Source organism: Pseudochaenichthys georgianus, chromosome 24, assembly GCF_902827115.2.
Source record: "Pseudochaenichthys georgianus chromosome 24, fPseGeo1.2, whole genome shotgun sequence".
Classification (NCBI taxonomy): domain Eukaryota; kingdom Metazoa; phylum Chordata; class Actinopteri; order Perciformes; family Channichthyidae; genus Pseudochaenichthys; species Pseudochaenichthys georgianus.
In genome coordinates, this window is record NC_047526.1 from 22,119,577 (window position 1) to 22,137,421 (window position 17,845).

The following is a 17,845-nucleotide window of genomic DNA, read 5'->3' on the forward strand; positions in this document are numbered from 1 at the left end:
ATCTCCAACCTTCCTTTCCTTAGCAAAACCTTGGAAAGAGCTGTCGCCGCCCAGCTTCATCAACATCTGTCCAACCATGAGCTCTACGAACCCCTACAGTCAGCCTACAGAGCACATCACAGCACAGAGACCGCCCTCCTCAAGATCACTAATGACCTCCTTCTCGCTGCTGACTCCGGACAAATCAGTATTCTCATCCTCCTCGACCTCTCTGCCGCTTTTGACACTGTTTCTCATACAGTCCTCCTGAAATGCCTCTCTGACAACCTTGGCATCACTGGCACAGCTCTGTCATGGTTTCAGTCCTATCTATCAACCAGGTCTCAGTTTGTTAGCATCAGCGGCTCATCCTCCCCCTCGGCCCCAGTCAACCATGGTGTCCCCCAAGGCTCTGTGCTTGGTCCCTTACTTTTCACCATTTACATGCTCCCCCTTGGCCAGATCATACGTCAATTCGGTCTCAATTTCCACTGCTACGCTGACGACACTCAGCTCTATCTCAGCACCTCACCATCCGCCCAGCTCCCTCCACAGTCTTTGGTCAACTGTCTCCATGCCATAAAAACCTGGATGACAGCAAATCTACTCAAACTCAACAGTAAGAAGACTGAGCTCATGGTTGTGGCCCCCAAAGCACTGCTCCGGAAGGTTGGGGATCTCCTCCTCCACATTGACGGCTGTTCCATCTCCCCGTCTCCCGAAGTCCGTAACCTGGGTGTCATCCTTGACTCCACTCTCTCATTTCAGTCACACATCAAATCCGTCACTAAGTCTGCCTTCTATCACCTCAGGAACATCTCCCGTCTACGACCATCACTCTCTGATTCCGTGGCCGAAACCTTCATTCATGCATTCGTCTCCTCCCGGTTGGATTACTGCAACGGAGTCCTGTTCGGGGTTCCCAGTAAAGCCTTGGACAGGCTCCAGTATGTGCAGAACTCGGCTGCCAGGGTGCTCACTCACACCAAGCCCTGGCAGCACATTACCCCCACCCTGATCCACCTCCACTGGCTCCCAGTCAAGCACCGTATCACCTATAAACTCCTTCTTCTGACTTACAAATCCCTCCATGCCCTCGCCCCCCAATACCTGTCTGACCTTCTCCGCTACCACACTCCATCCCGGAAGCTAAGATCATCTGGACAGGATCTCCTCTCCACCCCCCGCACCAGGTTGCGGACTTTTGGTGACAGAGCCTTCAGTGTGGCATCCCCCACCCTCTGGAACTCTCTCCCCCCCGAAATCCGCAGCGCCCCAACCCTGGACATTTTCAAAAAAGCCCTCAAAACGCACCTTTTTACTAAGGCTTTCCCCACTAGTTAGTTTAATAGGTTTATTTTTCCACTACTTCCCCCCCCTACCCGACTTGTAAAGCGACCTTGGGTTTCCTGAAAGGCGCTATAAAAATATTATATATTATTATTATTATTATGTGCCACTCTCACCTCGGCCCATTCACTTTTGGTTCAAATGTGAACTTTGTTGTTGGCAACAATGGAAGTAAGTGAAATACAAGTTAAATACTCATTGTTGTGAACTGTTTATTAGTTGCCAAGAAGTGCTGACTATCTTGACTCATCTATAATTTAGTTGGAATACTTTAAGTTTGTTTATGTAGTTCACAATCATACCAGACATATGTTAGCAAGATTATGAATGATGAGCAAGTGAATTGAGTTGCATCATCTCTACACTAATCGATATTAAACAGTTTAATATAATCGTTTGTGGTGGATGTAGCTTGTCTTTCTGTACATTAATAATACGATATTTTTAACACTGTCTGCTCTCTTGTATTCATGAAAATCAGACGTATTTCTGTAAACCTATGATATGCATATAATGAATGATCTACTTTGCCCTAAATCTTTATAATGGCTTGAACCTAAATCATGTATTTCAACTCAAGCAACACACTCTGTTCTCGTGTCTTATCTTCCATTATGTTCTTGTTTTTGAAAGTGTCTAAAACATGTTTTACTGCTTGTGTGACAGGTGGAAAGAGTGCCGTTCTGACAGCTCTCATAGTTACCCTAGGCGGTAATGCACATGCCACCAACAGAGGATTGTCCCTCAAAGGATTTGTAAAGGAAGGAGAAAGGTATAAATAATTTACTCTTCTCGCCCGCATCCCCCAACGTCCAGAAGTTCTAGTATAAACAAATATTCCATGAATTTGCTCTATAGCACCACACATATCATACCGCATCAAATGTCTTTTGTCTACTACTCATGTCATACATATGACATTTTTCATAACGTCGCATGCAAAAGTACCCTTAATTAAAAGTTGCATCACTTGATTCACGTAGGTGTAATGTCCGTTACTCTTTCCTCAGTTCGGCTGATGTTTCGATCACCCTGCGAAACAAAGGAAGGGACGCCTTCAAATCTGAGGTGTACGGCCCAGCTATCACTGTAGACCTGAGAATAACACGCGAGGGGTTGAGAACCTATAAACTGAGGAGAAAATCTGGTGACTCATTCTAAAAATTTGTATTTTTTTGAAGATACTGCTGCTGTACATTGATCTGCTACAACAACATATATAGGAACAAGGTGCAAAAACAAAAGAAAATTAAACGTGTTTCAATATAACCAAGTAAAATACTACCGTAAGCAGCTTCAGTCTATTTTATAAGGTATTCATAAAGATTATTTTTCCTCTTACAGGTCAAAAGGAAGAGTTGCTGTCTATCCTGGATAATTTTAACATACAGGTAAGAGCTATGCAAATCTTACACAATGCAATGTTGTTGAACTTCAACAAAATGCAAATCCTGTACGATAACCATGTTACTGGGTCTTTCAAAGGTCAACAACCCTGTCTCTGTTCTCACTCAAGAAATGAGCAAATACTTCCTACAACCCAAAGGGGAAAGGGACAAGTACAAGGTAATAAATACGAATATTTTTTTTAAATAACAATGTTTTATCATTTAGTTTTTGTGATCTTGATTTCTCTACTTTTGTTTTTATTTCATTCCTCTTTCAGTTTTTCATGAAATCTACCCAATTGGACCAGATGAGAGAGGACTTTGTGCACATCAAAACCACCAGGCGTATCACAGTAGAAAAAGTTGAGCAACATGGTCAAGTAAGAAAAAGTTTGATTGACTCGTATAATATGCAGCTATAACCAATAATTCACAATGTCTCAAAGGACCATGTGAGAGGAATTAACTATATTATAATATACAAAATTCCATGTATTTTTTCTTTTAATGTTTATTTTATTAGCTTTTCTTAAGAGGAGTTAACTATATTATAATATTTCAATCAGGAGAGACATGATGTATGGAATACATATTTATTATCGGTCACATTATATCAATGAAACATAATGATGACAGTTCATCACAAATGAATGAAATGTTGTTTTGGCGATTAGGCCCAGGTTTTTGTAGGATATCAATCGGGAAGGGAAGAACCGTTTCCGATGAACCCCCCTGGGTCTAGACACTGGTGGTGGTGATAACTGGTTAGGTCCGGTTGGAAGGGAGAAGGTTAAGCTTGGTCCTGAGTTCAATCAATCGATCAATCAATGTTTAGTCATATAGCCCAATATCACGAATGTTACATTTGTCTCAGTGGTCTTCACAGTTTGTACAGAATATCAGTATGACAATACGACACCCTCTGTCCTTAGACCCTCACATCGTACAAGGAAAAACTTCCGAAGAAAACCCAGTTTAAAGGGAAAAATGGGAGAAACCTCAGGGAGAGCAACAGAGGAGGGATCCCTCTCCCAGGACGGACAGACGTGCAATAGATGCCGTGTGTAAATTGAAAAGATAATACATTTGCAACATAGGTAGTCCAAATGTTTGGAAATGCATGTGTGTGCATGCATGGAGTTGAAAGCAGGAGGCGAAGGGGTGGAGGAGGGTTGCGCGTTGACACCTGGAAGACAGCTGATAGAACAGGGGAGAGCATATATAGAGGGATTAACAGGTGCGATAATTAGGCTTGTAAATGGAGGGGCGTGATAGGTTTAGCTGAGGAGAGGCGCTCCCTGTCATTTAGATGCAGGGAGCAAGTATTGCCATGACGAGCAATACGGAGTGTTAGGTCTTCCTGTCTGAACTTGCGCTAAGCTTCATTTCAATCAGGAGAGACATGATGTATGGAATACATATTTATTATCGGTCACATTATATCAATGAAACATAATGACAGTTCATCACAAATGAATGAAATGTTGTTTTGGCGATTAGGCCCAGGTTTTTGTAGGATATCAATCGGGAAGGGAAGAACCGTTTCCGATGAACCCCCAAAAAAGAATGAAGTATGAAGTACTGAATGTGAATAATCTTACCTTGTGGGATGCAGCGGAAATCTATGGATGGAAAGGAGAGGTTAATACATGTGAGGATTTAAGCGACTGATGCCTCCCGGGCATCCTTCCTGGACGTACAGGGCTTCCCGGCCGTACGGGGCATCCCGGATGGGGCTTCCTGGACGTACAGGGCGTCCCGGACGTACGGGGCATCCCGGAGGGGGCATCCCGGAGGGGGCATCCTGGCCGTACAGGGCGTCCCGGACGTACGGGGCATCCCGGGTGAGCGGGGACTACCCGGACGCACCGAGCGACCCGACCAGTGCCCCGGGTGCCCGGAACGTGCGAGGCTTCCCGATTGTGCGGGGTAACCTGACTTTAGCAGGGAAACATAATACGGACCGGAGGTTTCACGACCCGGACATACGGGGCTTCCCGGACGTACGGGGCATCCTGGACGTACAGGGCAACCCGGACATACGGGGCATCCTGGCCGTACAGGGCATCCTGGACATACAGGGCATCCATACAGGGCGTCCCGGACGTACGGGGCATCCCGGAGGGGGCATCCTGGCCGTACAGGGCGTCCCGGACGTACGGGGCATCCCGGGTGAGCGGGGACTACCCGGACGCACCGAGCGACCCGACCAGTGCCCCGGGTGCCCGGAACGTGCGAGGCTTCCCGAACCTTTTCTTTTGCGGGGCAACCTGCTTTAGCAGGGACACGTTATACAGACCCGAAGGTTTTACAGCCTGGACATACAGGTTTAAATATGCAGAATTAAACATGAGCCGTGGGGCGACATACGTGCTGACATACTAAGAACCACCACCAGTTATATGCATACGTACCAATTTGTTTAAGGTTGGAGAGACCTTTGGATAGCCAGCACGGCATTGAGGTCAGGGCGAATGTAGGATGAGAAAGCGGAGGAGGACCACCGTCCCGAGTTGTTGCAGGGATGAGGATGAGACGCCTTGATTGGCAGCGGAAGTAGCTGCGCCTATTCTGAAGGAGTGCCCCGTGTATAGAAGGGGTGATAACCCGGATTTAATGAGGACTTGTTTTAAGTAGACTTTGAACTGTCGTTGTGTTAAAGGAAAATTCCCTGAGATAAGGAATAATGGCGAGAGAGGATTAGAGGTAGGTCTAAGCCGTAGGAACTTGATCATGGCCTTATAAGGGCAGAACTGGGAATCAATGCGGGCGGCGATGACGGAGCAGGCGCCGCCGCATTTGGAGTGTTTAAGATATAAACTAAAATGGCTAGAGTGAAAGGATAAGTCAGAAAAGCTGACGTCTCGATTGGAATCGAAAGTAAGGGAAGCGGTGGTAAATTCGCCTGGTCTGAGAAAGGCATAAAAGCTAGGAGAAATAGAGCGTCGAGTAGTGCATCGATATAAGGGGAGAATACCCCACTTCTAAGCTTGGAGAGCATGAGGAGTAAAGTGGAGAGTGTAATAGGGCGTTTCCGGTCTAAAACGGGGGGAAAGTTTTAATGAGACCTTTGAGGATGAGTTTGACTGACTGGTTTGTGAACAGGCTGGGAAAGCCGGGATCGGAACAGCGAACGTTAAACTGAATTCCCGCTAAGAGGCCCCGGATGTATTGAGGTTTGAGGTGGCGATCAGTGGCGCAGTAGCACATGAAGGCACTAGGGGTGTAACGGTTCACAAACATTTCGGTTCGGTACGTACCTCGGTTTTTAGGTCACGGTTCGGTTCGGTACGTTTTCGGTACAGCAGAAAAAATTATCACAAAACATAACATATTTTTTTTTTAATTATTATTAAACTGTGAATAATGTATTCACTCAAATAAATACAAAATATAATAAAATAAACATTAAGGTGCAGCATTTCGATAAACTGAAATAATCTGTATTTGAACTTTACTGTACTAGTACTCACAAAACATAAACTATTAGTTTAGGGTTTTTAATTATTATTAAACTATGAATATTCACTCAAATAAATATAAAATATAATCAAATGAACATTAAGGTGCAGCTTTTCGATGAACTGAAATTATCTGTATTTGAACTGTACTAGTAGCTAAGCAGCCAGTTTGACATTAGGACTTGCTGGTCATTGTATTTTCATGTTTTTTTAAAGAAAAATGTACCACATTGCTTGCCGAAAGGGCAGATCTGCTGGCACTAGCAATGTCTCCTGCCGTGGAGAACACCCTCTCGCTAGGGACAGAGGTAGCAGATACAGCCAGGTAGCGCTTTGCTAACATGGCAACATAAGGATATTTGCCGTTTGTAATAGCTTTGGCTCGGTCTGAAGTTTTTGCGAGTGGTGGAGGCTTAAATGCTAGTGGGAGTTGGGTTTGCACTTCAGTCTTTTGGTACCGGTGATATTCACGTTCGGGTGATGCCTTTTCAAATGAGTGTGCAAGTTTGATGTATTGCCAGCCGCGTAACCAATGTTAGTTGAACAATGCCGACAAACAGCTTTGGTTCGGTCCACCTGTCTTTGTCCGTCATCCTTGTACGTAACTGCGAAACCAAGATGTTCCCAAACCGGAGACTTCAATGATGCTGGAGGATTTTCGAGCTCAACTTTATCTGCGTTCGCCATTTCGACAGTTCCTCAAATTACTGATTACATTTGAACGCATCCCTCTGACTAGCTCGTCCAATGAAATGACTTGCTCGCTCTATGATGCGTTGATCACAATGGGTGCAAATTACTCTGAATGCTGCGACGCAGCACCTGAGATTACTTCCAAAAAGTTGTTCACGTTCTCAATTTTTTACGTTTAAAGTTATATGCGTTCGGTACACTTCGGTACACACGTGTACCGAACCGAAGGGCCCGTACCGAATAATTTCGGTACGGGTACGTGTACCGTTACACCCCTAGAAGGCACACACGGTGGAGATGAGAACAGTTTTAAGTGTGATGCCTACGGAAAAGCAAAACGTCGCAACGTTCTCCAAGCGAATCATATGTTTTGAGGGTGGACGCGCTAAGCCCTTCCTCATAAACCTGCTGATTCGAGGTGCCTTCTAGGGGGCTTCTATTTAAGAGAAAGAGAGGAGATGCAGGGGAGGAGTCCTGACGGATTGAGCGCTGGCTCCTGGGCAGAGGTTCCGGAACGTCTTGTGGGCTGACTGCGGTGATCTATGGATGAAATGAGAAATTAACATGTGGATTAAACAATCGGCCGGAATCACTGCCGGGCTTACTGTACATCATAAGATGCTGACCCGAAGGTCGACGGCCGGAATCAGCGCCGGACTTACGAGAACACTACCACTAAACAACGGCCGGAATCGCTGCCGGGCTTACTGTTCTCTGCTGGGCTTACTGTACATCATAAGATGCTTGACCCGAGAGCCGACGGCCGGAATCAGGCCGGGCTTACGTACTACCACTAAACAACGGCCGGAATCGCTGCCGGGCTTACTGTACATCATAGGATGCTGACTCGGAAGTCGACGGCTGGAATCAGCGCCGGGCTTACGTGAACACTACCACTAAACATTGCCGACACGATGGTCGATGACCTGCGATGCAGGGTTAAACATGCAGATGAACACTACCACTAAATGTATAAATACCAGAGAAGAGAGATCTTGGATGGCCGTCTGGTTGTGTAGGGATGAGGAATAATTACCTTGATTGCGGCAGGGTTGCTGCACCTATCCTGGACGAAGCCCTGGAATGCTATTAAGACACCACCACCAGTTATATGCATGTTTACCATAGGTAAACTGAGAGATCTAGGATAGCCGGCACGAGTCGATGTCCGGGGGAAGAGGGAGATGTAGACAATGTAATGCAGCTGTTAGCTTGAGTACGATGATACATGAATGTTATACCCTGGCTTATCGTAAGCCATGTGAGCATGAACCAATATAAATGACACAATATGCGCAGCATAAAATGATGTATGCTTAGGTAAATACTGAAACATGACCCATGATATGGGCCTAGCTTAATTAGCAGTTTAATTACGCCACGGTGAGACATAGATGCACTTGATTGGGTGATTAGACTGTCTTCTATCCTCTTACGTGAACTTCTCTTTCTCCCTGAAGAAACTCCCCAAAACCCCACGGATGGGCAGCATCCGTGAATAAAAACGAAGACTCATTGAGTGTCTGAGTGAGTAGATACACCGCTGCTAATGTGTGGCGTTAATGCGGGTGGGGGGGGGGGTTTGAAAGATTATTTTCCATGTGGTTCCTGGCGCGAGGTACCGGCAAAGCTGCGTTGCGCCTGGGGCATACAGACCTCGGATGAGCGTCCTTGCAGGACTACAGGTGTGGAGGAATGTACGATATGGGTGGTAGCAGACGTTTTCGTTAAAGTTATGACAAATCTTGTCGTCTTGCCTATGCTGCACCTGACGGCTTTGACTATTATTCCCGGAAAACAGCATGGGAAAGACTATAGCCCAACAAAATAAAATACTCAGTTACCTCTAATCATTAACCCATGTTTGTATAATTTAGTGAACTCTGTGTATTGCTGCTAGCATACATGACACCTGACGTGGAAACGTTACTCGTGGATGGGGCTACAGAGCTGCTAGACAGTCGAAAACGGTGCATTCCTCTGTCTGAATGTGCTGCACTTTTGATAAATGTTTAGACAAAAGCTAAACTCTTATTGCACTTTTGGCAACGAGCATTCTCCACGTCGAGACGGGTAAAGTTTAACCACACCTCGGAGCGCGTTCTCTCCGCCACCTCCGCAGAGTGCTCCGCTGCATGTAGCAGCTGCGTGTGTGTAAACTGCCCCGCCCCCTCGCACGCAGACCGGGGAGAGAGATCTCGTCTGATCGAAAATACATCATAGACGCATTTGTTTGTCTTTGCATATTAGAAATGAGTTGGCACCATTCATTTCAGGTAACGCTGTGTTGAAGCTTGAAACTGCGTTAGTTACTGAGCATTGTAATGGGTAGTAATTACCCGACTGCATTAGTAATGCAAGTAATACGTTACTGAAACTCCATACTGTAACGCGTTACACCCAACACTGCCTGGAACTCACCTTACCCCTCTTGCCAGCGCTACTTGAACGCCTATTTTAGAGTGAGGCGCAGGAGGAAGTAGCTTCAATGGGATGTAGCTTGGGCCCTGCCTGCCTGCAGGAGGGGTTGTGGTTTGAAGCCAGAATGGGTAAAGCTTCGCATGCGATGAGGACCCGTTCCGTGTGAAGCCGGAAGCGCCGCATTTGAGCGGCCCTGAAGCCAGTGATACCCTCTTGAGAGACTGAAGGCGTGCGTCAATTGTTTGGGTGAAGTAGCCCGTTTCCATTAAGCCGGAGGAACTTCCGTGGAGCCTGATTTCCTTGTCTTTTCCTCCCGCGTCCGGGTTTGCGGGGCGGCCGGCTGGAACCGCTAGCCGACTGGGGAACGCCGCCTGTAGCTTAATCCGCCAGACTGCGGCGCTGATGAATAATGCCTGGAGCTGGGACGAAGCTCTGCTGCTGTTTGCGCGTTGACACCTGGAAGACAGCTGATAGAACAGGGGAGAGCATATATAGAGGGATTAACAGGTGCGATAATTAGGCTTGTAAATGGAGGGGCGTGATAGGTTTAGCTGAGGAGAGGCGCTCCCTGTCATTTAGATGCAGGGAGCAAGTATTGCCATGACGAGCAATACGGAGTGTTAGGTCTTCCTGTCTGAACTTGCGCTAAGCTTCATATAAAATTCCATGTATTTTTTCTTTTAATGTTTATTTTATTAGCTTTTCTTTTTAATGACTGATTTTAAATGCCATTTTCTTAATGTCTTTCATTTTTTGTAAAGCACTTTGAATTGCCTTGTGTTGAAAAGTGCTATATAAATAAACTTGCCTAGCCTTATTTATCAAAAGATAACATGAGTCTTGGTTTTCTTTAGGACATGGTGAACAGGAGGATCTCAATGGACATGATGCTAAAGGTGGCTTCCGGTCAGCGCTACAGACAGTTCATCTTCCTCACACCACAGAGCATAAGGTTTTCACTGATTACATGTTTATATATTTGTATATCAAAGCAGTAGGACCACCCAAATGTGATTTATTGACTTGGTTACTGTTTATATATTCTTAATAAATGAGCTTTGATTAAGTAAATCTGTTCAGGAGTAAAGGTCATGTGATTTCAGTATGCTGCCTAGTTTCTCTGGGAAAGAGCACCAGACACTTTGTTTTTTTTGTTTCAGCTCTCTTCCACAGAGCAAAAATATCCGCATCCTCCGTCTCAAAGACCCAGATCGTGGCATAAATGAACAAAGTAGTCAAGACGGCGACGACGAGTAGTAGTTCTAATACTAAGCAATGTTAAATGTTTTGTTACACTGAACCGGGTATATAATGTTAAGTTCTGTTATATAGAGGGGGAAGGATGGGAATTTTGTTTATACCTTGCCAAAATATTTGTTGTTATAACTGGCACATTTCTAAGTTAATGATGTTGTTTTATGTAAATTAAAGCAAACGAGTTGGGAAAAATACAGTGTTGGTGTTTTTTATGCATATGTCAGGACAATTTCTGTACTTGTCTCGCTAACTGGAAGTCATAATTCAAGTTCATCTCACAGTACACACATAATCTTGCTGTCCTCTTCAGCCCATTCTCTGGATAAAAGTCAGTGTGATTTGAATCTGCTTTAAAACGTGAAACGCTTTTGGGGTCAGTCTTGTGAGGAGGAATGCTTTGCACCTTTAAGAGCTCTGTGCCAAATCCTCCACACAAGGCTGTCCGTTGGAATGCACTTCCACTCATGCACATAACATCTGCTGACAACATACCTGACCTCCTGAGGCAAGTGGTACATTTTATGACATCCCTGAGCACTGCGATAAGCGGACAACATGAAGGCCAAATCTGTTCCGTTGAGGTTGTTTGATAGAAATACAGCCTCAGGTGACACTCTCAATGTTCAAGCAGCAAAATATCAGCAACATGTGGATCACCAGGAGAGCCCGGATCACTCTGGACACAACGACAACCGAACAGTGGGTGACAACAGACAAAATGAGAAGAGCCATCGAGGAGTTCATTTTGCATTTCTGCCAGAGACATATGAGCCGCTGGTAGATGAGGAGGAGCAAGACGAGGCAAAAGAAGAGAAGAAGAAAAGGAAGAAAGAAATGTACAAAAAAGTCAGGAAGGTTGGTGTTCTGTTGTACTGAAAAAAACGTCTGCTGATGGGTGTGTGTGCGTCTTGTTCTGCTTTGTTGGAAAGATTTGGCAAAGCGTAATTAAAAACCTGATCAGATAAAAAGTTGCAGTTAACTTATTTGTATCTTTTGTCTGATTCTTGCAATACTTTAAAAATAGATCTAGTACCTCTAAATAGTGGATTTGTTAAAACTACAACATGTGTATCCAAGGCAAATGTGAACACTCGGGCAAAATCAGCCTCAATCCAAATGATTTAACAGATTAATTGGAATTAAAAAAAGTGTTTTTGTTTAAATAAACAAAATATAATCCATTTCTTTTTTTAATCGTATAAAAGATCAAAATCTTTAACTAGAGAGTACTGTCACATTGACACTACAATAAAAAAGTAGGATATTCTTTAAGTTAATTTACTATGTAACATGTTGACCATGTTTAGGGTACATTAAGTAATACAATGCATGTCTTATTTGAATATTTGTATTGATCTGTTCTACAGTAACTGAAGATTCATCTGAATTTAAGTCAAGATAGTAACTGCTTTTACACTAAAATCACATTTAATATACAGGTTACAGTTTGGATTGCTTTATGTGTATCAGTTTTGATAAGTTCAGCCAAGGAGGAAGGAAGTACCGGTCGGCCTTTTCCTGTTCAGAGCTCAGGAGACAATAATGTTCACAGGGCTTTTTGTTTACATTTCAGGGTTAATTACAGACTGCAGCTCTCCTCATGGCGCTATTGTTCTGACCACACCACATGTGTTCTCCAGCTTCTGACAGATTATAGATCTTTTTATTCCCAAATTCTGTCAAAACCACTGATTTGAGCTTATTAACACCAAGTATCATTAAAAATAAGTATATTTGTCATTGTATGACAAGTGTTTGCGCTTGGAAATTAAGTACGAGTCCTATTTTAATACAAAAGACGGAATAATAATCTAAACAAATATGTTATTGAAATACTTCTGACATGGGCCCTTTCTCATTTCACTAATTCCCCTCCTCGACTCCTATCATCGAGACTTAGGTTGCGTTCCGAGAATCCAAAAATCAGCTCCTAAATTCTAACCCTATCTCCTATTCCTTGACCTCTGAGTGAAACGTCACTGGGTTAAGGGATAGTGGATAGGAGAATTCAAAAGGATTTAGGAGAAGAGACTGCGGTACTTTAGAGAATCCGAATGCACTTTCACTATCCGACGTGTTTATGATGCGCCAGCGGACGTCATGAATGTGCGTCTGCTGCTGTGGGGAAACTACAGTTTTATATACAGCGGACTACAACATGGATGTTTAATAAGAACGAGGGACTACTGTAAACTCATCTAGAGACTCTGCACCGTGCTCTGATGCTGTTGCTTTATGAACGTGGACAACAGAGAAACATATTCTTCATGACCAAAGTTGGAATTGAAATAAAAAAGGAAAGTGAAACTTATGCTCGTCACCCTCTCCCTCCGGTCCACATTAATACAAATGATCCCAATACATATGATTGTATGAAAATATCTTAAAATCAATACAAATGTATTTATTATAAACGTTAGTCCTTACCATCTATGACTGTGTATATCACCATTCAAACATCTTTTAAAAGTTGAACAAACCCCACACAGCTCAGTAAAGACTGTGAGATGTTGACTTTATTTGATCATTTCAGTAAAAACTAACGTTCATATTTCTCTTTTTGATTATAATACTGATGAACGTTCAGAAAAAAGCACTTTGGCAACTTACCACATACGTTTTAAAATGCTTAATAAGCACCGTAACTTTCATGATATCATTTCTCGGTCATAATCGGTTGTTTCCGTGAACGGCCGACTGTTGAGTGACGGCAAATGCTGCGGCTGCAATGCATTGTGGGGCAGCATTTTCTCCTCTCCTTTCGGTTAGGGAGGTCCAGTGGTTCCTAAGCTAAAGGAGGTTATAAAGGAAGTTTGAAACCTCCTTTGCTTTCATTTGGAGAATTGGAACGGCACTTATCATGGCTGCCACTGAGGGACTTCCGGGTCATTTCACTTTGTTAGGAAGGTTCCTAAGCTAAATGGACTATTGGAACGCAACCCTAGTCCCAGTGGCGGCGCTAGGGGGTGGCTACTGCCCCGGATGTTTTCTGAAAAGCCCCGGATGTTTCACTTAAAAAAATAAATAAAAATGTTTTTGTTAAAAACGTCTCGGGAGTAATATGCAGTACCGGAGTCCACCAGAGAGGCAGCCCGCTGCGGGACATTTAGCCTGCGTACTGCGTAGCCTTCCCTGCCCTGAAGAAGAAGTGATCCTTCCTAGTGCCTGACGAGTTTTAAGCTAATAGCCTATAACGTTATGGATATTATACGCACTGCTCTCTTTCTGCACGGACCTCACAGCTGTTCTCACTTTAAACATCGCGTCGCGATGAAAGCAGTTGGTAAAATAATATCCAGGGGATGCATGCCGAGCTGTCATTGGCTGAGATATGTCCGGCCGTGCGTCACGACTCTTTGAAACATCTCTGTTGCCGGAAATGCATCCACGAAGGAGCCGTGGAGGACCCATCAGTGTATCCTCGGTTATTGCTCCTCCAGAGAGCCTCCTCGACGCTCGACGCTCGACGCTCGACGCTCGATCCTCGGTCCTCGAAGTGCATTTATAGAAATTAGATGTCCTTCAACATGGCGCGCTGAAATCCATTTCCGGGTTACTACCGGAGGACCGAGTAGTCGAGGAGGGGGAATTGATTAAATGAGAAAGGGCCATGGTTGTGTAGTTTTATTTATCTTTGAACCCTCATTTGAATGAAGGCACAGGTTACTTTAAATCTACAGAATAATGATTAATCTTTGGCTGTATGTTTGTCTTTCAGAATGTTGGCAAGGCTCTGCGCTCCACCTGGAAGTGTCTAATGCTCGGTCTGTACAATTTTGCCCTGGGCTACTCTACTCCGATCACAGTGGCTGCTACTTTTGTCCCTGATTTCCACCACGGCAGGAACAAGCCCTGAGCTTGTGATACCTCCTCCACTTGTTTTTTTTTCTAGCTGTACATACCAGTGAACCAACGGACACAAGACTTTTCATGTGTATAATATTTGTGTATGAGAATGTATTTTGTTACTAAACATTTTAATTACAATAAGCGTGTTTGCTGTAGGATCTGAAAAAAATACACTTTTGTAAGACAGGCCTTTTTTACCACATTGGAAAAAAACTGGTGTTTCTAATAAGACTCAGTGTACTAATCAACTGTCATCATGTATTTCTTTATTTAAACCTGTACATGTGTGACATGTTGGTGTTAACAATCCTAATGTCCTACTGTTGGTCATAATATGGCACACTAAGCTTTGCAAAATGTGCACACACTGTAAACCCCAACAGTACTACTACTCATAAGTATTATGGGTACTGCAATCAAAACCAAATATCAAGTCAACCGAACAATAAACTTATACGTTCTTTTAACGAAAAGTGCTGTTTAATTTTATGTGGATCATAGTTTATGAGTGAATATTCAAATTTGAATTATGACTTCTGAGTGAACAGTCACACAGCATCTGACGTCATGACGTTGCGACGAATCGAGAAAAATCCATCCAACTCGGCTCTTGCAAGCGAAGTGATCCCACCTTTATATATTTGGGGCCCTTCTCACTTCTCTTATTTTTCATTTCCTCGCTCCTCGGTCTCGGTCTCACCGGAAGTTGATTTGTCTGCGCCATCTTGAGTAGCGTCCCAATGGCCTTATTTTTGCTGGAGGAACGAGGAGCTATAATCGAGGAACCACCAGACCATCCTTCAATGAAATCCTCAGACACTCGCCCCAATCCCTTACTGTGTATCGCTCACTGATTGGACGATGCAGTGCATGCTGATCTGATGAGAGCAGTTTCCCAGCGGAGTGAAGAAAATACATGAACCTCACGGGAGTCACTCCTCAGTTTATACCGTGTTTTGTTTCAATTAATGCATAATTTAGTTACAAATATGTGATATATCTGAACAACAAAGTGGTCAAAAATCATTTTATTCATTTTTTGGAAACATTTTCATGATCGCTTTTTTCGTTTTACATTTTCATTTATTGTCATTTCCATTCAGTCAGTCATTAAGTGCTATTTAAAATGTTAATGTGCTACATATCCAAACAAAGTGTGCAATCCAATGAATGTTAATCTAACTGGGTTTATGGGTAGTGTAGTGTCTTCGGCCATCCTAAACTCAGAAATGTTGACAATCGCAATGATGCTCGAAATGTCCCTTATAGGCCTACATCTGTTTCCGGTTATTTTTATTTTGAAATTCAGTTCCTGACGGACACCAAAAAAGCCCGAGATTATGGAATTAAACCAATAAATAAAAGCAAGGATAATTGTGTGTTATTGGTGAGTAAATAACAGTGTGTTATTTTGAAAAGAATAACAAATTAGAAGGAAAAAATATTTAAAAATACAGATTTCAGTATCCTGAGGCTCTGAGCCCCATTTATATTCCTCACAGACGGCAACAAAAGTCCGAAATTATACGATTTAAAATAAAAGCAATAATTGTGGCTTGATATTGAGTAAGAACATGTTTTTATGAACCACACAGCTTCCGGTCTCCCTCGACCCGACCGGAGAAAAAGACGTGCTGCAGGCAGTAGAAATACATTGCTTTTAAAATCGTGCTGTGCAACAGGAAAAAAAGGGGCAAATCGTGTTGGTGAACACGAATCAATAGATTAAAAATCGTGTTGGTGAACACGAAATGCCGTGATACTAGGTTGATAAAGCACTCGAATTTTACTTACCGCATTCATGCACCGTCTGTTTTAACCGCAGAGCGAGTCACAATAGTCCGATATATACAACCCAGTCTCACGGCATTTCGTGTTCACCAACACGATTTTTAATCTATTGATATTGATATCTAATTATATGGCTCTGGCTAATACTATAGAAGGCTGCAGGTGCAGGCGAACCTATTCCGCGTTTCGCTGCATTCCTTGATCTCCAGTGATAACGCCGGGCTCCGCCGCTGGCCAATATGGTCTAGCTGCGGCCGCGGCCAGTACACGGCGGTACACGATGGTACATGACACGCCCACCTGACACGACACTACGGTGGCTGAGAGGCACCACCGTTAAAAGCGAATTGACGAGATTTACATCATACAGCCCATGTAGTATAAACATTGATTTTAATTTCTTACAGTAGGAGAGGTTTTGGGGTTTAGGTTTAGGAGGGAGGAAGGAAGATTAGGATTAGGTAAAAAGGTAGGGAGTGGTTAGGGTTAGGATGGGGGGAAGGGAAGGGTTAGATTGAAGGGAGGGAAGAGAACTGCTACCCGGGAACGTTCATACTGGGTAGTTTATTTAGTTTAAAAAAAATTATCCAACCAGTATGAAGTAAGGAAGTGTAGTACCGCCGTTTGGCCACAAGATTCCGGCGCACTCCTGGGGGCTTGGTTCAACCTCCACTGTCCGCGGCCGCAGCTCGACCCTTCTCAGCCACCGTAGTGACGTGTCAGGTGGGCGTGTCGTGTACCATCGTGTACCGCCGTGTACTCATAGATATATATAAACACTAGATGGCTCATGGGAGATTTTCCAGCGTAGCTGACTGGCCGCCATCTTGCTACAGTCAACAGTTACTCTGATTCGCGTTATGGTAGCTGTTGTAAGGTGAGTGATCTGCACAACAATACTCTTAACTCGCTGAAATCTTGACTGATTTACAAACGGTTTGGTTTATTATAAACATTATTAGCATGGCTATGATACAGGATGCTTGGACATGTTGAAATTGCAGCTTTTCTTTGTGTATGTGTTTGTATTTATTAGCTGGCTAATAACAAGAGGCTGTCAGTGAGACCTAGTATTACAAAGTTCACCCAGCAACTTTACACCAGTGGGAGAGGCAGCACTGCTCTTTCTTTTCAACATAACTTAAGTTACACATGATTTCTTCCAAGTGGTTTGGCTTGTTAAAAACATCTTGCATTATGATACAGGAATTTGCTGGCTTTGTGTTTACAGAAGTACCTGACTATGCCGGACTTTTGTGCAGCCTACGGATGCTCCAATCGCCGCTGTCTGCAAACAAGAACCCGTGGGATCACCACATATGTTTATGTTTGCTCAGTCTAATAAACCCATAACATGGTTGTGAAAGAATACCAAAGCTGAGGCTGGACGATGATTGATTGTTAGTGTGCCATGTGTCACCGTGTGTCTTATTGGTTTTGTGTTATACTGTAGCGCCAGGAAAAGGGAGTCGGAGGCGGTGTATTCAGAACGGAGTTCCACTCTTTATTATCCATTAATCACAGAGAGGTTAACACATCAACTGCTCTGCTTGACGAGCTAGCAGGAATGGAGGCTAACTCTCCAGGTGTTCCCACTAAAGGGTCCGTGTGGCAACACAATAAGAGAGGTGAATTATGTCCCATAACGTGTCACCA

At 43.7% G+C, this 17,845-nt stretch overlaps 1 protein-coding gene and 1 long non-coding RNA gene across 2 annotated transcripts; both read left to right on the forward strand.

Annotated features, from left to right (window-relative positions):
- Positions 1–1,430: 1,430 nt before the first annotated feature.
- On the forward strand, positions 1,431–2,462 carry LOC117439642 (uncharacterized). The gene is made up of 3 exons (XR_011642710.1): positions 1,431–1,500; positions 1,996–2,101; positions 2,340–2,462. It is a non-coding gene; the product is annotated as an uncharacterized lncRNA (long non-coding RNA).
- Positions 2,463–11,015: 8,553 nt separating this feature from the next.
- On the forward strand, positions 11,016–17,588 carry LOC117440237 (required for drug-induced death protein 1-like). Its single transcript, XM_034076529.2, has 3 exons — positions 11,016–11,404; positions 14,268–14,313; positions 17,421–17,588. Exons 1-3 carry the CDS (start codon positions 11,105–11,107, stop codon positions 17,540–17,542), a joined length of 468 nt encoding a protein of 155 aa, XP_033932420.2. The 5' UTR covers positions 11,016–11,104; the 3' UTR covers positions 17,543–17,588.
- Positions 17,589–17,845: the final 257 nt, after the last annotated feature.